General features: G+C 41.6%; 1 protein-coding gene across 1 annotated transcript in view; it reads right to left on the bottom strand.

The window, feature by feature from the left end:
• LOC121194349 (radixin) overlaps positions 1–20,916 on the bottom strand; it is a 32,748-nt gene extending 11,832 nt beyond the window's left edge. Inside the window, exons 1-3 of the mRNA XM_041057192.1 lie at positions 20,694–20,916; positions 12,235–12,335; positions 1,239–1,322 (exon numbers count right to left, since the gene is read on the bottom strand). Of these exons, the coding sequence (XP_040913126.1) occupies positions 1,239–1,322; positions 12,235–12,246 (96 nt within the window). The 5' untranslated portion in view covers positions 12,247–12,335; positions 20,694–20,916. The remainder of the gene's footprint in view (positions 1–1,238; positions 1,323–12,234; positions 12,336–20,693) is intronic.
• Positions 20,917–22,461: the final 1,545 nt, after the last annotated feature.

Genomic DNA, 22,461 nt, shown 5'->3' with positions numbered 1-22,461 from the left:
AGAGAGAGAGAGAGAGAGAGAAAGAGAGAGAGAGTGAGAAAGAGAAAATAAAAGTGTCTTTCCACCAAAAACAGAACGCAAACAACAGGTGTCTCTCTTTCTGTTTGTGTGTATGTGTGTAAGTGTGTATGAGAGTGTGTGAGTGTGTCAGCATGTGTCAGCGTGTGTGTGTGTAGGTGTGTGTGATGATCTGATGGGAAAGCAGCAGCTGACTCAGCATAAGACGATCCGACCTGGGCCTCATTCCAGTACCATAGTCACATAAACACGCACACGGCTACATGCTAAAGAGGTTTGGTAGGTTACTAAAGATGTTTTTTTTTCATTAGAGACTTTCTTTCTTCATCATTGTTCAACACTGCTCAGTCTAAGGATCACCAGTCAGACGCTGATGTTTGATGAAGGTCATCGGCATCATGGAGGCACAAACGTTTCAACTGATAAATAAAATTATCACACTGATAAATTAAAACACACAAAACTACTGTGTGAACACCTGAATTTGACTGGACGTGTGATATACAGGGTCTCACACAGTGTAGACACACAGTGTAGACTGCTTTCTTCTTTTACATGGCAACACATCATAATTTATTCTGATGAGACAGATGCATTCTGTGATTGAATCTCAGCATAAAGCAGAACGTGAGATGAAGAGCAACAACAAACCAGAAAAAAATATTATCTCTTTCATTCTGTCTTCCTCTACGTCACCACAATCTCAACAAGCCTGCTGAAAGCCGCACACGCACACACACACACACGCACACACACACACACGCACACGCACACGCACACGCACACGCACATACACACACACGCACACGCACACGCACACGCACACGCACACGCACATGCACACACACACTGTCTCCTAAAAGCTCCCAGTCAGACAAAGAGACAAAGAGTCCTTTGTGTGTCATATCTGCACAGAACCGGTACCAACCCAAACCCAGCCAAGCACCCACTGGCACACACACATACTCACTTTCTGTATTGCTTTTGATTAGTAATGCAGAACAAACAATGTGATTCTTCCAGCAGGTCGCAGCGTTCACTTCGCAAAATCACATTTGAAGTAGAATTTTTACTTTCTACTCCCGTTTAGCAAAATAATTTCTGAAACCTTTAAGCTGCTACAGAAGTGTTGGTCCTCACAGTGGACCTTGGGATAGAAATGATATTGAAATGGAAAAAAAAACAACAAACATGTATGTATGTATGTATGTGTCTCTTACCTGGTCAAAGAGCTGTTTGCCTGTCGTGTTGGGCTGGATGGCAAACTCCAGCTCAGCGTCCATGGTGGTGACGCGCACATTGATCTGCAGAAAAAAAGGAAAACTCAACTGAATGAATGGATCAACAAATAAGAAAAAATAGGTTTAAAAGCCACACTGCTGAAAGTCTGGTTCTGATCATAGTCCCCACTGTGGTTCCCATCTTTGAAGCAAAATGTTCTTTCTTCCTGGATTTTCACTGTAAAATTCTGCTACCCTCCTGTTACTTCATCCGTTTTGGAACATAACCTGATTTTCCAGCTTTTCCAAAGGATTCAATAAATTTCTTGCCTTCCTCTGACTGGAAAACAGAATTTTTTACTATCACAGAAATTCCAAGAGTGGTTGTGTGTCACAAAGAAAGCATGAGGTCAAAGTAAAAGAAGGGACGGCAAAATGTGCAAATGAAATGGAATACCGAAGGTACAAAAACATGAAAGTACTTAAAGAATGAAAGGGCAAAACAAAGTGTGAAACAAACCACAAAAAAAGGTGTGAGAGAGTGAAACAAATGAATAAAGTGTGATGGAAAAGTCCAAAACAAAAAGAAGTAAAGCTTGTGAACTACTGTGACCCTCTGCTGTCTGCTGGTGGGACAGCCTGTGCCAGCTCTGTGTGTGTGTGTGTGTGTGTGTGTGTTCTCCTGTCAAATTTCTATAAATATTCTTCACACATAGTGAACACACATACACAGCACCCTCTGTGTTAGAGCCAGTGTCTATATAAGGCGCAGGATGTTTACGCTCCTCATCTTTCTGCCAGGAAGCTGCTTTCACTTCACTTTAATGAAGGAAAATCATTAGGAAGACTCCAGTGAGCCGTACCAGCAGCCTAACCTTTACCACACGAGCTATAATTAAGTTACTGTGCGTGTTTTTAAATATAAAAATAAACTGTGTATTGTGTCTGATAAATGAGAAAGACAGCCATGCAGAAATGGGTCCTCAGTGAGACAGAAACTATGGAGACAATCGCTTCAAAGTTTTCTGCTGGTTCTTCAGTGTCCACAGATCATCTGCACTTCAGCATGGAGGAGTGGAACACTTTCAAAAAAATCATTTTGCCAAATCAATGAACAAAACAGATGAGCATTAATAAAATAAATATGATCACGGAACGAAAGGACAAAGCAATGAGTGCTACAAGTCTATGAATATTGTGAATTTTCATGTCTTATGTCCAAAGTAATTTACAGATTCTTTTTCAGCCTCTTCTACAAAGTCTTTTTTCCAATAAGATTTCAGGCTCCTGTACATGATTGGCCTCTTTCTCTCCTTATGTTAAAACTACATCTATATATTGATGTAGTTTTAACTCTATAATATTGATTAACTTGCTTGATTTTGTTTCTTACATAATCCACATATAAACTATTTGCTTTGCTCTTATAGCACAATATTTTATGTGCATTGGTTTTAATTTGTGCAAAAAAAATTAAACTCAAACATAGGCACAAAATCACAAATTATTCATGATGAAAAATAAATAAATGTTTCATTGCCACTGGGGAAGGTGGCAGTGAGGTGCAGTGCTGCTCAGCTGCAATAAGAAGTAACAGTTAAGAAGAAAGCTGATATAGAAAGGGATTATGGGAATTATGCAGTTAGGTGTGATTTTCAGAGTCGAAAATGAACGTTTGGAAATTTTATTCAGCACAGCTGCCACATCAACACCTGTGTAATTCTGAAGTGAAACTTCAACCACAATAACGAACTGTGTGTGTGTGTGTGTGTGTGCGTGTGTGTGTGCGTGCGTCTGTTTTGTCGCAGCATGAAAGACCTTCAGGTTTCACTCAAGCGGCAGAGTAGTGGTAACCAAACCAGCGTCTCACAGTAATCCTGAACTCACATACACACTCCGCACATAAATATGCAATCGCACATTTGTTTGTGTGTGTGTGTGTGTGTGTGTATATCCCTATCACTTCCCATTGGTGGTGTAATACATTAGACTGTGCTGTGGTATTCTGTGCTGCAGTAAGCAAACCCAGCTGCAGTGAAACCAACTGACACTGTCCTCAAGCAACCCTGACGGAGAGCCAGAGACCAGGAGAGAGAGAGAGAGAGAGAGAGAGAGAGAGAGAGAGAGAGAGAGAGAGAGAGAGAGAGGAGATGAGAAACAGGGAACAATGGTACAGTAAAAACCTGTAACCTGCCTTAAGGATAAAACTGCTGCATCAGTAGGGGTTGCGTGTCTGTGTGCGCGCATGGGTATTTCAGAGACAAAGAGAGCAAAAGAGAGCGAGAGACAAAGAGACAAAGACAGATGGACAGATAATGCCTGAGGTGAACAGTGCATCAATCATAAGAAACCAGCAGTCAGAACACACAGACACAGACAGACAGACAGACAGACACACACACACACACACACACACAGACAGCTCAACTGACCTGAAAAATATAAACAAAGACCACATACACACACATGCACGCACACGCATGAGAGGGACATAGATTTCTTTGGCATAAGGATTTGGTTGTGAGTGTGTGTTTTAAGTGCATGTTGCATTTGTTCGGCTCCAGATGAAGAAGAAACACAAGGTCTATACAGTGGCTGTATGGGAACGCAACCATATGGTGGTGGTGTGTGATGTGTGTGTGATGTGTGTGCGCTTCAGTGAGCCAAACTGTCTGAGTGTATGTATGGGAGCGCAGCCATTTGGTGGTTTTACATGTGTGTACAACATGCACACCCACACAATGTGGCATTATTCTGTTTACACATCAGTGCAAGTAATGTGTCTGTGTTCTGGCTGATAAGGTTTCCATAGTAACGCCCTTGAGGCTGATCTTAATGTAATTTTCTAAAAAGCCTCGTGGGCGTCCTAAAGAGGGATTTAAACACTTGACAGGGTGAGAGGATTGACCCCTCTTGAGGTGAGATATAAGCTCTGCGACGGAGAGACAACAGTAAAACAGGAGCTGAACAATAACATGAATCTTAAATTAACCTTTTAGTCCATAACGCATTGAGAGGGTGGAAGAAAAGTGGCCAGCTAGATTCACCAGAGCCTATTGTGACGTCTTTGAATTACTTGTTTTGTCTGAACAACTGTCCAAAACCCAAAGATATGCCATTTAAAGTGAAGGCTGAGGAGTTACAGAGAAATGTGTTCACAATCACACTCATGGCTCCTAAAACTGATAAAACCATGTGTGTGTGACTGCTGCAACAAACAGACAAAGAAAGAGAGCAACATGTCTTTGAGCTGATAGCGACAAAACGTTAGCAGATAAAGCAGGTGGTCTCAGCCTGTCTGCTGACCACAATCCCTTCTTCCACCGTTAACTGACTGCTGCCAGAGACATTTTTGGTCACGTGTCAGAGACATATTTAAAAAAAAAAAAAATGTTATATTACTAATAATCACTACTGCCTCTGCTTATGCTTCTAGTACTACTTTTACCAGTAATTCCATTTGTATAACTGCAATATTACTAAGTCAAGAGAGAAACTTTAGACCACTTCTCCTGGTCTGGCAGGTCTGGAGAAAACTCTGTTTATAATTAAAGGGGGAAATGGCCTGCACCAAAAACAGTTTTCCCTGTGAAAGCTGTGAAAAGCATTTGCAGGCTGTAAATTCAAATATATTTATCATAAAAATCTACTAAGTGACATCACCGGTCAAGTTCGAGTCGGACATTTTCGAGGACAAAAAGTTTTCTTGTCCTTATAGAGATCTTTCCATTTCAACTCACGCTTACAGTACAGGATCATAAGCACTTTAAGTTTGTTTTAAAGTAAACTCAGGCAAATCATCTGAATCGGCAGCGGAGGTATAACCCGTGCTCTGGCAAGTATTTGGATGACATAGCAGAAACCATGTTGTTGACTCACAAAGCTTTCAACAAATCCATTCCCACAACAACAATGACTACTACCACCACACAGCATGTTACACTAATGCTAAAAAGCTATTAGCACCTACTACAAAGATGGAGTGAGAGCCAGTGGGAGCTACTCATTGTCATGCAAACCATCAACACCACTGACTCATTCAGTAACCACCAAGTGCAATATTTACTCAACTCCATTCAGGTCCCTCAGTGTGAGTGTGGTGGATGAACCTCAATTTAACTTTTAATCTCTTTAACCTAGTTGTATCTGAGAGGGCATCGACTCAGTGCCCAAATTAAAAACGACAGATGCAGTTATTATTCCATATAATAATAATATCTTAGAGGAGATCTAAGAGAGGCTCTTTTTTATGTTCTTTCATGGTGGCTATTTCTGCAGTAGTCTCGCTGTGTAATACTTTTGCAGGGTCACATGACACACTGGACCAAAAAGACCCTTTGTCATACACAATCATTAAGAAAGGAACAGCTATAAAACAGGGAATACAGATACAGAACATTCATGTGTGCAGGAAGCCAAAAGTGGGTCGGCCTAGACAGAGGAGGCCTAACATTCTTGCTCTCAACCAACTCAGTTTGATTAGGACTCTGGTGAGCATACTCCAAAAAAGTGAAAGCCTGCAGAAGGCTGGAAAATGTTTTAGCTTATGCGCCAAGTGAGCAGCTTTCATACGAATGAATGCAGTGCCATCTTGGAAAGCGGTTTCCAGTTTTCCTAATAAATCCATGGGTGACTTCCAGGAAAGGCAATGCAAACCATGAAAAAATCAGTATGGAAGAAGACGCCTCTCTCACTCACATACTGCAGTGCTACTGCTTTCCACCTCAGAGGTCAATTAGAAGATTTAACTACATCCCATGAGTTTCTATTTTCAGCTTTGTTCACTTGATATTTTATGAAATACTGAGCAACTGAACTTTCCTTCTGATGCCCATTCAGGACTGTTATATGTAGTTTGATTGTACTAGCTTATGCTAATTAGCTGGTTCTTACTGAGTTTTCCAAATTTAATGAAATGCGAATTACTCTGTGGGCAACACATGATTTTAGAGGCCATACATGGAAAAGCTTTCATGAACCACACGGGTTTAATCTACAGGGCAGCTTCTGTAAGAACAAACATATTTGTGTTGCAGAATATTATTTTAATTACCAGAAGAGAAAAGCATTGGGATTTTAGCTGTTACAATTGCAACGTCACGGGCAAAGCTGAACAGTGTAAGTTGTGAATTTTGTGAAGCGACTTCAGCCAAATCTTTGCTTATGAGGCTCTGGGGACAACAGAGCGCACAAGTCTGTCTCAGTTTTGCTGGCTGTGTTTACCAGCATCCTCCAGTGCCTCCATGTTATTCATAACAAGCAGTGACAGCTAAATAGTAGGGTAGTGTGTACAGGCAGAGGCTGCCCACGCACACAGCCCACCTGTTGACAGTGTTTGTGTGTGTGTGTGTGTGTGTGTGTGTGTGTGTGAGAGAGCGAGAGAATCAGACAGCCATAATTAAAAGCTGTTGGTAGCTAAGCTGGTTAACAGAGGCTTTAAAGGCAACCACGGCCATGTTGCCTTCTTCACCCTCACTTCACTGTTTTCCATCCTCATCCACTCTTCCCACTCATCTACTTAACATTTCCTCTCTGACACTACTCTTTCTTCACCTCTGCTCTTTTTAGTGTTCTCCACTACTCTTTCATTCTCTACCGCTTCAAAAACTCTTTTTTTTTCTTACCACTCTTCTTTTCCACTCCATAACCACTCTTCCACTTCTCTTTTCTATTCTAATGTCGTTAGGTCCTGGAACACAGAGTAATCTGACTATTTATTTGTGATGCTGTGAGCTTGTTCAAAAATGCTGTTTGTATTTTCAAAATGAAGATATCAAGGACTTGTGACAGAGAATCCATCCACCAGTGCTGTGTCAACAAAACAAATGCTTTTCAAAGCATAAACAAAAAGAATTACACAGTGATCTGTGGGCTGATATGGATTTATAATAACAAGAGTTAACATACCAGACAGAGCTTTGCCTTCAGCCGTGGAGGCAAAAATACATCTCCAAGCAAGAATGAAGACGGATAAGCAGATTTCGGACATTGTGTGGTGGGGTGGGGTGGGATAGCAATACTACAATATGCTGCAGGAAAACCTGAAATGACCAAAGGTACGTGGAACATCCATCTGAACATCCATATATCCCTATGTGATAGCTGAACCTCTCCTCCCTACACCATGGGCATTAATCTGCTGCTATCAGCCTCCGCTATTCTGGGAAAGTTTTACACAAGATTTTGGAACCTGGCTCCAGGGATTTGTGTCCGTTCAGCCACAAGAGCATTAGTGAGGTCCAACACTGATGTTCGGTGAAGGTCCGGCTCACAGCTGGTGTTCCAGTTCGCCCTAAAGAGGTTGAGTGGGTCTGAGACAGGAGGTCTGTGCAAACCAGTCACGTTCCTCCACAACAGCATTTCTTGTTGGGACATGGGACATTATCATGTTCAGGTTTACGTTTGTCTACACTGTCATTACATACTGTAGCATGAAGGTTTCCCAGAACTGGAAGTAGTCTGAATCATGAAAAGCCATCCAAACCAAACAGCCACATACTTTTGGCTGTATGGTGTATTTCTGTAAATCACTGTGCTATAAACCATACTGAGTGCAGCTTTAGTAGTTCATGTTAATGTTTTATCCTCATGCTTTGGCAGTACAGCTATTTTTAATACATTCCAATAAAGCACTGACTTGAATTTAGTTGAGGTGGGGGGGGGGTGAACTTCACACCCTCCCTCTAATTAGATTTAGTGACTTGGATAATTCCCATTATATAAATGAAAATGGCCCTCTGAAATATTTAAAGCCTCCACCGCAGAGTTGCTGCCCCCCCCTTCCACCAGCCCCTGGCCCCCAGGGACACCATCACCAAGAGGGGCAACATGTGCAATACGCAGCGATAAATCAATAATGTACGATGTCCCACCACATCTCACACCCTGGATTGACAGGCCTGATGCATGCTTATTCACACACAGATCTATACTCATGAACGCACACTCTCACGGTGCCGCTGGGGAAATACATACACTGACCAATAAATATGGGAAAACAATCCATCTTTTAAAAGAGACACAGCTCTTGTGTGGGATTCTGGTGGGCAGCAGATGTAGTTTTTTTATGGCTGGGGACTGGAAAAAGTCAAAATGAAATGTGATTAAATGACAGAAAACAAGCTCTCATTTGTCATAATTCTCCAAAAATGACTACTTAAAGAACTGCAACTCAAGGACTATATATTTGATAGACACCAGCCTCAATGGCAAACCTAGGGTCGCTGCATATGATAACAGATACTGAATCGCCTGGATGTCTTATAAAAGTTGCATTTTGAGCAATTTAAAAGGTCAGACCTATCACGGAATGACTTCCTTGATCCAAATTGATCCAGCTGGGCTCTAAGCGTGGCCACTCCACTGAAATGGCTCTGTTGTCTGGGACTGAAGCCCTAAGGGCAGCCAAAGCTGCAGCTCAATCCTCAGTTCTTATCTTGCTGGACTTGTCAGCAGCCTATGACATGGTGAACCACCACATCCTGCTATCCATACTCTCAGATATAGGCATCTCGGGCAAAGCACATTATTGGCTTGAATCCTACCTCAGTGGGTATTTTGTCAATGGCAAGGATAAATATCTATATCCCATCGCCTTTCCACTGGGGTGCCCCACGGCCCAGTGATGCACCATACACCACCTCCTTGAGTCCAATTATTTGCTCACATGGCGTCTCTTATCACTACTACACAGACAATACTCATCTATACCTGTCATTCCCGCCACATGACCCCACGGTCTCTGCACATATCTCAGCTTGTCTCTCAGACATGTCCACATGGTTCTCGCCTCTACTACTGCAATGCCCCTCTGGCCTCCACTGGCTACCCATGGCCATCCAAATCAAATTCAAGCAGCCAAATGTAAATAAGTCTCCCATCAAAGCTGGTTTATAGAATTTTGGATAGCCCTGTGTGTCCAACACGTTATTAACAATACACATACAGCACAGTGAAATGTGAGGTGAAGATAAATTGTTTCATGGCATTTCCTCTTCTTAATCTGATTAAATCACCTCCTGTTTGTCCAACACTCCCTTTCTGGCTGGACACTGATACAGAGACCCTTTTGTACAACCCCCCCCATTTTGGACAACATAAAAGAAGGGAATGCCAGGGGTAACCCCATGTTGTGTTACGGGTGTACGTACACACAAAAACACCATTAAAACACAGCCTAGGGGAGGGTTATGGTCAAGACCAAATTTGCTTTTTAATGGCCTGCCTGAGGCTAACAAGGTTATAGTCAGTTTTACCTTTGAGGGAGACAACAAGGTGTTTCTATGTGGTGCAGTAAAATAGAGACTCTTTATAGGTCTTGTGGGTGGTGTGCTTACCCCACCTGCAAACGTGTTGATGTGTTTTTCATTTCTACATTTTGTTGTTTTTGTTCTTCATTACCTACAAGCAAGTGGAGTCAACCTCGCTTATGTGTTCAATGGTTATCATGCATGCCTGCAGGGGCCACTGGGCTTTAGCTTTTTAATCCAATGTGACATTTCACCATTTTCACCGTAAATAACAGGCAGGGAATGCACATATGAAGCAGTGAAAGGGCTGATGGGTTTACTGTCCAACTGCTAGGCTTGATGTCAAAGTATAGCTTAATGTAACCGGAGTGGGAGTTCCCCTCAAGGGCGGCTTGGGTGTCGTTTTTCCAGGCTTGATATGAACAAAGTGCCTGTCACTCAGTCCTCTCCCAAATCCTCTTTTATCCCTTTGTGTGCTTTTTTTCTGCCCTACGGTGTGTTTCAATAATCTGAGCTTTACTCCTTTGCTCCAACTCTCTCTTTTGCTCCTGACTCTTCTTTGCCATGGTATTTCTCGGAGTCAGTACAGCTAAATTATGTTCTCATTTTGCTGCATAACACAGGTGTTTTTTTTAATGTTGTTTTAAGACTTAAACCACTTAAAACAACACTCCTGTTTAAACTTCTGGTGATTGTATTTTCCTTTATGGTTAAAGAATATTTCATAACTTTGACCTATGACAGACGTTGGAAAGGAACTGAACATAACCTTTAAAAGCCTGTTTAAAAGCAAACCCTCTCTCTCTTTCACTGCTCCTCTCCATCCATTATTCTTCATTTCTCTCACCTTCTGTCTCTCGCTTCCCTTCCCATCCTCTCTCTACTTTTTTTCCATCACATTTCCCTAGTCTCTTTCCAGGAATTGAACCTGGCCTAATTCCCCATTACTGAGATTGATGGTCCAGAGCCTCAGTACAATTGTTTGCTGGCTGTAGATAACGGTGTAAGGAGCCAGCATGTACAGACGGCAGGGTTGTAAACACCCTGGGACGACAAGTCTCCTATCCTGGCTGTAGTTTTCACTGACCTCTATCAATCTATTTTTAGTTCATGCAAGTTTTAGAAATTGGTATGAATGGTCAATCTCAATCTATCCCAGACTGCTAAATAGTTTAGGATGGATTGGAAATATAAAGCGTTTAAGTTACTTAAAACTGGTTGTAGTACTTTTGTACTAATTCTGTACATGACCATTTTTCAGCCTTGTTGTTGTCTTTAATTTGTTTACACCATGTTCAAAGCTCTGTGAGAAGATTCCTGCAGTTTACGCTCCTGCTTCCAAGGTTAAAATAGAATAAAGGTAATATAACAAAGGTACAATCAGCTCCACAAGCATCAGAGTATAATCCTGTTATTTAAGCTGCAGTGTGAACTCAGTCTCTATGTGTTTGTGTCAGAGCAACATGAAAGCTCCCAGTGTCTTTCAGGCCAAAAATAGAGCAGAGAAAGCCCTCTTTGTGTTTGCTCTTTTCAATAGACAGGACAGTTCCACAAAGTGACCGACTGTTGTGTTTCTGTGTGACTGAGTGTGTGCATGTTTTCCCAAAACTCTGTGCTCTCCTGTAACAGATTACTTTTGACTGGGAAAGCTGGTGACAGACTCTGGGCTGGCTGAAAAAAAAACCACAACAGAAATCCCAGAAACAGATATAGCAGCTAAGAATGGCACCAAAACAACTGTTTTACGCTGCACGTTAGGAATAAAAAAAAACAATGGCTTTTTTCTATGCCTTTCTCACCTATTTCTTATCAGGGCCTGAAACCCATCCTGAACTTACAGTCAACCTCTTTTTTTAAGCCAAAAACTTTAACCTCCTGAGTACTATTCAATGAGGGCAAAACAGAGGCCATTGTTTGAGCGGAGCTTAGCAGTTATTGTACCTGTCTTAACTAGACTGATGATCTTAGCTGCAATCAATAAAGAGTGATTGTAAAAGCTCCACTTCAAGTTAGCCTCCATTTTTATGGGCAGGATTTCTGTCTTGAATGTTGCAAAGAACCAAATTAACTACTGCAGCTGAACAACCCTGAGCTCAACATGATGGCTGACGCAGTTTTAGTTTGTTTGACGTGTGTGAGTGGGTGCTCCTTTTCTTTAACCACTCAACACACTACTCACTTCTAACTGTTAATACATTTGAGTTCATGTTTAAAAGCAAAACCCAAATTCACGTTGTTCTGATATGACGTTTGCTTCAGTTTGTATGTTGTGGTTGGAAAACCTAAGACTTCCCGTGGAAGTTTTTGAGCAGACTTTATTGGCACTGACAACAGGAATGGTAGCAGGCTCCTACCCAGTGCAAAGAGACTGATGATGAGCACACAGGCCCCAAACAGATCTAGACACTAACTGCGGTAAACGTGAGAGTCCCATTTTCCAAAAACAGTCAGCCATGTAGATGTCATGATCTACCAATACTCCAGGCAGAGAATTTACTGCATCAAGTCAGTTATGATCACAACGTTATTTCTTTCTTTGTGCTCGCAAAATGCACATCTAAACTCCCAGGACTCCCAAAACAGCACAAGCAACATACAATACAAGAAACGATTCCCTCAAATTCTGGCATCTGATACTGAGGAAGGCAGCAGGTAAGGGATTAAAGAAAAGCAGCAACTCTCTACATGAGATGTACACAGGTGGTGCTGTAAATCAACCGTTAATCTCCAGCATGTTAAGTACTAACCGGTTTGGGCATCTTTCTCCTCTCTCCGCCCGTCCCCTGTTTCTGAGAAAACAGAAAGAAGTCGTCCTCCGTCTTCCTGCCTCTCTCCGGGGCTCCAGCACCTGAGATACAGCAACGACAAAAAAATAAATGTACCAATGTCATCAACAACAAACAAATAACACAAATATCAGAGGCAGTGCAGCCTTCAGGCTATCATGCAGGGTGCTTTTCTTTATCTATGATTAATCATTTAATCTATAAAATATCATAGAATTGTAAAAAAAAAAAAAAAAAATCCATCAAAAGGTCACAGAGGCCAAAGCTCAAGTCTTCACATTTAATGTTCTGTCTAATCCCAAATCAAAAGATATTCATTTTGCAATGATACAAAACATTGTATTGATGAATTACTACTCAAACCATTAATCAGCAATCTCTGGATTACTATCTACATCTCAGATTTTCCCAGTGTTTCAAATGCACAGGTCTGGTGAGCTCATTGATGACTAGTTCCCCTCTTGGAAAAACAACCGAGCCAATCAGAGCTTTGTAGGCGAGATTAAGAATGGGGGTGTCGTTTTCCTGTGCCAGAACGAGAAAAACAAATGGCCACAAAAATGGAAAGAAGAGCGAATGAGATTGACGCAGTCGTACAATGTGTGCAGATGAAAGTCAACAACTCTTAAATTGACGTATTTTTTTCAATACACATTACAAATATTAACTGATCTTAGCAGCCACCACTTTTTATGTTGACAGAAAATGATGATCATTTCACAAGGGAAAAATATACGACCTGCCAAATACACAACTGCTAAGACGAACACAACATCAGACTGAATGATAAAGTGAAAACAAAGTGGAAATTCAGTTTGATTATAAGGGTTAATCCCTTCACCATTTAAGTACTAGTCAAGTCATACCGATGCAAAGCTCTATTACTTCCAGCTTCAGTGCGAAGAACAAATTAAGTTTAGCTGCACTAAACTGAGTCTAGTAGAAACTGCTCTCTACCCAAAAGTGAAACTGCTGAGATGAAGTTAGAATGGCAAAAGTGTTCCTGGACCTTTACCAGCATAAAACACAACATGCTGAGTGGCAGTTTGGGAAAGACAGATGAAAAACATAGAGAGTAGAAGGGAAGAGACAGAGGAAGGAACAGGCAGTTACAGAGAGAATTGGGCAAGTTAGCTGAGAGGGGGGAAAAAAGCGAGAACTCCAAAAATAGAGACAGAAATTGTAGAGAGAGAAACAGAAACAGATATGAAGAAAGAAATGTAGCTTCCTCTGCTCTAATTTCTTTCTTTCTTTTTTGAGAAGCCATTTAAGGTGGCCCTTGACTTTTTTACACTTAGCTGTTTGCTGCGATGATGTCTGGAAGGTGTGGGTTTATCTACAGCTAAATGACTAGAATGTAAAACAGAGTGCAGCAGGTAGGTGTCCCATAGGTGCCAGATCTTTGTGATGTGTGAGGCCAGAAATAGACCTTTCTCAAGTGTCAGCACAGAGAACTAAACCAGGCTCAATCACAAGCTCAGTCTGAGGGTAGAAACAAAATGAAGGTTTAACTGGAGGGTTTTGAATCTAAATTGGTTGGTGTTATATTTTGGAAAGGTTTGCACTATACAATATGACAGTAAAAGCTTTGTCAGTCAGTGCGTCTGACTCAAAACATTTGTGAAAATTTCATCAAATCTTCAACATATTTTTATTTCGAGGATGTTTAAGCAAACCTTATGTGGTTTGGACCGGACAAAGAACACAAAACACAAAGAAATGTAACACAAACAACAACAACACTAACACAGCTGAATAATTAGGACATCAAAGAATAACTGACTAAAACAAAGGTTAAAAGAAGCTGAGAAAGAAGGAAAAAGGTTAAAAACCCAATAAAAATAATAAAAGGAAATTAAAAAAGGAAATTGAAAATAAAGTTAAAAACTCAATAACAATAAATTTAAAGCCCATCTAATAACTAAATATGAAATAAATACATAAATAAGTATGTGCAATGTATCACTACAGTGTGTTCAACTCTGTGACAGCAGCAGGAACAAAGCTGTTTTTATATCTCTGGGTTTTACATCTTGTGGTGGTATGTAAAAAAAATCCTTATGTAAAAACAAGGAAATGGAAAATAAGGGTTAGATCTAAAAGGGAAAAACAGACTTTTTTTTTTCAACTTTTTTAATATGTTTTCAAAGTGGTTTGTCTCAGTGCTCAGTTTTCACTTGACTAGCACGCTTTCTACAAGGTGACCTCTTGTACAAGGAAACCAATTACCATTTATTCAAAAGACATGTCCGTGTGATGTTACAGCTCCAACAATCAACAGGGTAAACACTTAAATACAGAGGCACATAAATCTGGTTTTACACTATCATCAAATTAACAGACTACATATAAACTCACTAAATAATGATCAGTGCTACAGACATTTCTGCTACTCAGGCTACAAAAAACAAATGAATTATACTGTTAGTTTTATTGTTATTAGCATTTTTATACATTGGGCTTCTCTTCTGGTTGGTTAATGAACGCGTATCTCTTGTAAAAATGTGACATCAACTGTGTTAATTACACACTATTGTTAATTTTCCTATACAGAATTGTGCATTTTATACAAGTCGATACAGATCACAGATTTCTTAGTGCTTCTTTAACTCTTCTATATGTTTCCATTTCTATTACAATCCAATACTCCAGGCAGAGAAAAGGGATTTCTACTTATTTGAAATGAACTGAATACTCTTGAGGCAAACTGCAAATTTTATAATCACATCAGAGAGAATTAAGAATATACTTTGAAAAAAAAGAAGTGCCCTAATTCAGTCCTAATTCTCTCTTTCACATTAGTCTTCAGAAAATTCCCTTTGATGTGCCACATTACTGTGGGCCAAAATCAATGCACAGCTCAGAGAGACCCTCCATCACACCATCAATGTCCTTTTGGGGTCAGATCCTGAAGGTATATGAGGCCTGGAATGTGTCTTTGTTCAAAGTCAGCACCAGCAATCAGAGCTGCCTCGCTCTAATGGCACAAAGGCAGCTTAACTAACCCAGAATTGTTATATCTACAGTATTAATACACCACACACTCATTGCGTTGTTGGTGCGCAATTTAATATCAGTCACAAGTACAAGTCAAGACACTGGACCTTTATCGGAGGCAAGTCCTTCGGTTAAATGCATAAAATCTAAAACACGTAGACTAAATAAAACTGCACAATCTGCAGCCTGTGGTGAACTTATCAGCTGGGTCTTCCTGTGCTATTTCTTCTACCTCTATATCTCCTTTTCTTGTGCCTTTTCTTTGCATTTCACCTTAACAATGGTGAGAGACGGCGAGAGAGTGAGGAGTAGAGCAGAGCGCTGATGGAAGAAAAGTGAAAGGGAGGGAAAGAGAGAGACACATAAGAATTCACAGCTTGCCTTGACCCATTTACCTGCAGCCAGGAGATAGGTGAAGACATTGATAAAATAATGACAGTCTTAAAAACTGTGTCACTTCTTTGCTTTGAAAGCTGGAGGGTATAAAGCTAGAGATGGTGGCTCTTGCTTAAAGTCAGAAGAAACTTTGTAGGGTTTAATTTACCCATACTGAAAATTTATTCTGGACAAAACGCCTCTTCTTGCCCTCTTCCTGCTTCACTCCTCCTCTCATTCTTTCTTGCAGTCTCTCTTTTTTTCTGTGTTGGTTCTTCAGGTCTAACAGTGGCCACAACCAATAACATCAGCTTTGTTCGACAAGGTGAAAGTGATTATTATCTACAACATGTAATAGATTTTAATTCTCCAGGCTTTACAGGAACACGTGACTGCCACAGGCCCACAAACACACACACACACGTGTGCACCTAAAGGTGATTTGTGTGTGCTGTAGCTGAAAGCATCTGGAGCTTTCTAAAAGAACACAGGTCTGCTCTGTTTAGCAGCCCACTACCTCGTAAATGTGAATGTATAAGCCTTCAGGGTGCGTGTGTCCTCACTCAGTGAAACCAGAGGTTCGCTCCTGCACGGATACAGCTTCCAGGCCACCACTCGCACAGAAACAAACTCTGCTCTCAGTGAACACTACACTCTTTCATCTCTCTCACTCTCTTTTGTCCAAATCAGTCTCAGCACACTGTTGTAATTTACACACATTTTTAATAGAAGGTCCGTCCTGAGCCTCTGCTCGACAGATTCCTGCTGTACATTCCTCTCCCCTTCACTAACTCAGTAACATTGGTTGTAGCTCAGATTTGACAGATTCCTATTCTGATTCTTCTCATGAATTATTTAAGGTGTACTACCTGAGCAAGAAAGTCAACAAATACAAGTTAAAATCACAAACCACTCTCATTTTCAGCAGGTTCAGGCTGTCAGAAACAGTATTGGTCAAAACAATAAAAGGCGTTTTGGGACTCTGATGAAATGATAATATAAAGCAAATATAAAATGTTCTCGACCTTGCCATGAAAACATTAAATACTGCCTATTTATGTTTGTTTTTACTGCCGTTGGATGAGGTAGCACCACTATTAGGGAGAACTGTCAGGTGGTATTAAGCTTTAATCAGTGAAAGGCCAAATTCAAAAGCATGTCTCCTCATTTCTCATCAATCTGGAACTTGTTCTGATTCAGAAATATTTCACTATTACTGTTATGTCTGTCTTGCAGAGGCTCCAAACATCTCTTGCTGTAAGTACCACAGACAACACACACACACACACACACACACACACACACACACACACATTCCAACAGCTGTTACAACAGCAGGAAACTGTACCAACTGCTTTCCTTGACAACAAGGCTTTACTTGTACAACAGAAGAGGCCAGTGGTTTGTTAGCGAGTATAAGGAGGCAAGTGCACAAATGGCCTGTCCAGGGTGTGACTCATGAAACCACAAACATAAACACACTGGTGATGGACCATTCCAGTGGTTTTGCACCAGTCAGTGAATCCAGAGTTATCATAACTCACATTCAGCCATTTAACTTTTAAATGAGTTTTTCCCACCGTTCAGGAGCTCATTGGCTTCAGTTGCTCTCAGTATGATGCTATCAAAGTCAACTGAGAGACTTGAAACTTGCATGTCCTGCATGTAATGACTCGTTTTCAGTCTCACCCCCAAACGTGTTGCAGACATGGATACAGCAGTTACAAGAAGAAGAGGAAAAGGAAGACGAGAACTGGAGAGTGAGCAGGATACCAAAGGAACATATGGAGCATCAGTCTGGATCTTGACAGTCATCTGCAGCAGTTCAAGTTAAGCAGCTAAAAACAAACATATGGATACAAGTTCACCAAAGCTGACGGACAAAGTCGTATCCAGGGGAAATAAGGTTACGTACAGAGCGAACAAACCTCTAAGCCCCTGTGACAAATGAGTGTTAGCCCATAAGGTCATTGTCTAAACTCAGACTGTCATGAATCATCATTGTTCTACAGTAAATTATAAATGAAAGAGGAAATAAGCCATGAACCTGACATTTATCCAGGTTGACTTGAAAGGACTGATTGGGTTGTGTATGTGGTGAGACCAGCAGACTTCTCTGCATATAGAGATGAATGAAGGATCTAAACATGAGGATCAGAAAGAAAATCTGACTCCCCAGAATGAACAGAAATTAAATGAGCCTTTTGGCGTAATATTACGTTTCACAGAAACAGTGAATGACAGAGATGCGGACACCGAGAAAGAAAGTGAAAGCGATCAAACAGGAGTAGACATGACAGGGAGTTGCTAAAAGTGAGAGACGGAAAGAGAAACCAGATAGCGTCTGTCAGCGAACCTGGCTGTGATGTGGTTTGCGAAACTGAAGCATTTGCTCTCTGTCACTAACCGATACTAACCCAGCAAAACACCTGCACTGTGTATTTTAGAACCATGGCTATTGATTATTTTTTATTATCGACTGACTTTCAGCTTATTTTCTCAATTTTTCTCTAATAAATTAATTTTGTATATACATGCAAAATGTCAGATAAATACCAAACCAATGTCCAGAGAGACAGATTACTGTCATCTATAACAGAGAAAAGCATAAAATCTTAATATCTGAGAAGCTGGAAACAGTAAATATTTGGATTTTTTGCTTTTAGGATTGGTTGGGAGCATAAATGTCCCTGAATGAGGCTTTAACAAAGAAATTACTTTATGTTTACTCACACTGTACATTTTAATGTCCACTGCAGTGTAAAGCAACCTCCTGGTTCAACTTTGACCTACTGTACTTATTACTAATGCATGCATGCACCTTTACAATTCAGTGGATGATTATAACTGATATTTGTGGTATATTCACTTTTGTTTCATGCTTGCTCTTATTATAGGTCTATCTGGACTGGACATGAAACCACAGCTGATGGAACAAAAATGAGAACCATTTTCAAAAATTTCCACTTAACACTGAAAGTGCAAACGTAACCTGGAAATAGCAAACGACAGAAACTCAGAGAGACACAAAGGTAGGTGACAAAATTGCTCTAACGAGCTCAATGAGCCAAACTGCCATCACAACCAACACGATGACACTGAAGACCAGTTACAGTCTCACAGTGGCAGCTGGTATGTGAAGAATTTGTCTAGATCCAGGCAGCTTCACATGCTGAATCTGAGGCCAGTTTGCTTTCCCCATTTAGCGTGTCTGATTATTTGTTAAAACTGGCTTAAATGTGTTTCTGCATTAGGTAAACAATGGCCAGTTTGTCCCCCGTGCTCTTTGGCACCTTCGCTGCTGTGGATGTTGCTTCGATAAAGGTGTCTGGTCTGGCTAGAGCCTTCTTCTAAAAGTAAGCGTCTTCCTGTTTCCCACAAAGTTACAGTCCTGACAGAATATAGATGAACAGGAATGACTTTAACTGAATCTAAACCTGCACCAAGGTCGTGTAACACAAAAACAACAGAAGACTGACATTCTCATTTGCTGCAGAAATTAACACAAATATCAACCCAGCACATCCGGTCAGGACAAGACAACATTCTCTCCCTCTTCTCTGATCGTGAGCTATGAGATTATTCAACAGGTTACCAAAAAAAGTGAGCTGAGAGAAATCTAAAACCGGCCGTCAAAGGTATCTCATGTCATGATGCGAAGCCTCTTTCTCAAATGAGTTGTAATTTGGTCCCCGGAGGAGGCGGGGCCTAGATGAGAGCGACAGGGGGAGGGGACTTGAGCGACACGCATCACAGCCAATAAACTCACTCCCCCTGCTGTAACGAGGCCAATCACAGACTCCTAATTTCCCCGCCGCCGACGGAGCATCTGTTAGTGCCAGATGGAGCGCTAAGCATCATGTGAGGGTGCGCTAATGTGACTGTGCTCAGGACCCGCAGTTTGCGTGCAAAAGCCGAACTCGTCCGTGTTAGACGCGGAGTGATCCGGCGTGGTTTCCAGGACGGAGGGTGAACTCACTGGAAGTCACTTTAATTGTCTTAGTTACGTGGGGAGGGGGGGCTTGTATACAATTACAATACAAATACAAAGAACCAGTATCTATAACCCTGACGTACACCATAGTCTAAAAAATCACATCATGATAACGGTTTGCTGTGTTGTTCGGATCGAAGTTGGAGTGGCCTTAGTGAACGCTCCAGAGGCGGGGGCGTTAATGAATAGCGGAATTTGAATCGACCACAAATGCTTGAGAGTGTCCTGACCACGAGAAGCGAGTCTATAAATATTTACAGCAAAGGCAGAACGAGCTTCGGTGTAACAACGTGCTAGTTGCGTTAGAGCCGCTGCTGTTTTCCACATTGTTGCAGAAAGGAAAGGCGCATCGTCAGCAGCAGCAGCGGCAGCCGCTACAAAAGTTGCGGCGCAAGATGCATTGTTTCCGCTCTGAGCTTTTCAAAAGAGCAGCGGAGCTAAAGAACGTGGAAAAAACACCAACAGTTCGTTATTAAACCGCTGAGTTTTCCCACACCAGACCTGTGCAGGTCCATGCTCGTCTAGGTGACATATTTAGCCATTAACCCTACGGCACAGATAAACACCGAAACGTCTGTGGAGATGTAAACAGTTTGTGAGAATCTGGGAGCAGACTCCTATCAGGAGCGGTGGTCTCTGAACCGCCTTCAGGTCATGTTGGGTTGAAGAAAAGGGACAAGCGTCTAATTACCCTGACTACTAATGTAAAGCCTCGCTCTGCTGCGTAACATTTTAAACGACCCTCGGTACTATCGTCGCAAAGTGACACCACTCCACTCACCCGTCCTCCCGTCCAGAAACGTGCACGAAGCCGGTAAGAAGCGGAGGTGAAGCAAAATTGAGCCACCCGCCCGACCACGCCGCCTTTAACCTGCCTGTCAAACCTGCCTGTTCTCCGGCACAAGTTATAAGCGCTACGGCTCCGTTAAAGGGCCTGCGTAAAAAAAAACCAGCGTTAGCCTATACCGCTCTCCAGCCCGGAGAGGAAAATAAATCCCCTTCACTTTGAACGGCTTAAAGGAAGGCAGGCAGAGATGAAGGCGATCAAACTCACCTCTAACGCCTGGCTGCGCCGAGGATGTGTCCAACTGTCACCCCCTCCAGCTGGCAGCGGTACTTTATATATCCACAGAGAGTAAAAATAGATCGTTTCACCTTCCCGTCCTCTGCGCTGTTTACCGGACACGGCGCGTACCGAGCGTGTACACTGATACAGGCTTCCGTGGTGGAGACTCCTCCGACTGGCTCCCCCGACCGGAGAAGAGGTACAGACAGTCAATATGGCTGACGAACTTACCGTACCGAGGCGTGGTGAGCAGAGTCCTGCAGATTCACCCCCCTCCCTCACCCCGTGACTGAAACTCTGCAGAGCTGCCTGCTGCGAGGTGTAAACCGGGGGGTCCCAAACTTTACCATACCCTCAAAAGGAGACGTTTTATACCTCAGAGGCCCTTCTGGTAAATGGGTTAGGTCACATTTTATTTTGAGTAGTTCACCCCTGATAGCCCACTCGCTTTATGGGCATGTAATAGTGTAAAACGGTTATTCAGTGTCCAGGTCAGACTGATCTTTTAGTTGGATTTCGAATTAAGCTCACTGCCTGGTTTGCGGAGATGCAATAAATGACACAAAGCAAGACACACTTTACTGGACATGGATTCTTTTTTTTTTCATCTGATAGCTTAACCTTTGTCCACATATAGTGGTATTTTATAGTAAAACTCACATCCTAGTAATCACAACACCTGTGCCAATGGTGACCTAATGCAAGCACCTCAAATACACCTCATGTTTCTGTAGAGTGGGACTTGAATGATGGCCATGGAGCACTCCTCCTCTGCCACCTCTCCAGTTTCCCTCTCAGGTCCATCCATAAGACCCAGAATATGGCTGTAAAACTAATAAATGAATATCCTGTTTAGCATCACCAGTGGCTTTATATGACCCTTATCAGCCAGTGTATTGGTCAAAAATCTACTCTAAGAGATGTTAATTAGCTCATGAACAGTTTTGCATTACAAGCTGTTATTTGGGAAACTCAATCTCACCCAACACACAGTAAACAGACACAGAAGTGGTGAGCACAATAAGGTGAATGTGACATTTCCATGTATCTGCTTTTGCGTTAGCTGTTACTTCCTTATTGTAACAGTTTTAGAACAAGGACCAATCAGTGCATCAATATCCGAACAACAGCATCAGTAACAACACAGCAAACTCTGCATTCACCAGAATATAATTATAAATCATTTTGTTGCCTCAACAAATATAGACATCTGTAAACATTCCCATCTCATACTTTGATAAATGTTATACCGTATTTCCTTAAGAACATCTGCACAAGAGGTTCAAGAACCAGAAGGGCAAAAGGCAAAAGCAGGGCACATCTTGAGTCTTTCAAAGTTATTTAGCTTACATCAGGCTGCTTTTCCACAAAAAAAAAGTCACACTGACTGTTTAGTCTTTGAGTTTTACCTGTTAAACTGGGAATTAACTCCAGGCCTGCACTGATATCACAATCTTAATGACATTTTATCGTAATTAGAAATGTTTTCGCTGAAAGGAGATGTTCAGTAAACAAATATGTCACCCACACCTGCCTCTCGAGTTTTCTTTCCACCTCACCAGGCTGCACTGCCCGTCTCCATCTCCTGAAAAAGCTCTCCATTCATCACCGCCTGTAAATGAAGGCTTTATGAAAATAGCTGTGTTGTGAAACAGAGCTCATGTAGTTGTGAGGAGGAGAGATGTGTCATCTTTGAGCTGTGACTCACTGACGTGCAGCTTCCCTCAACCTGAAGTCATAATGAGAAAAACACACC

The sequence above is a fragment of the Toxotes jaculatrix genome, chromosome 15 (assembly GCF_017976425.1).
Source record: "Toxotes jaculatrix isolate fToxJac2 chromosome 15, fToxJac2.pri, whole genome shotgun sequence".
Lineage (NCBI taxonomy): Eukaryota > Metazoa > Chordata > Actinopteri > Toxotidae > Toxotes > Toxotes jaculatrix.
Note: the sequence above shows the minus strand (reverse complement) of the source record. Positions and strands in the feature narration are given on the sequence as shown.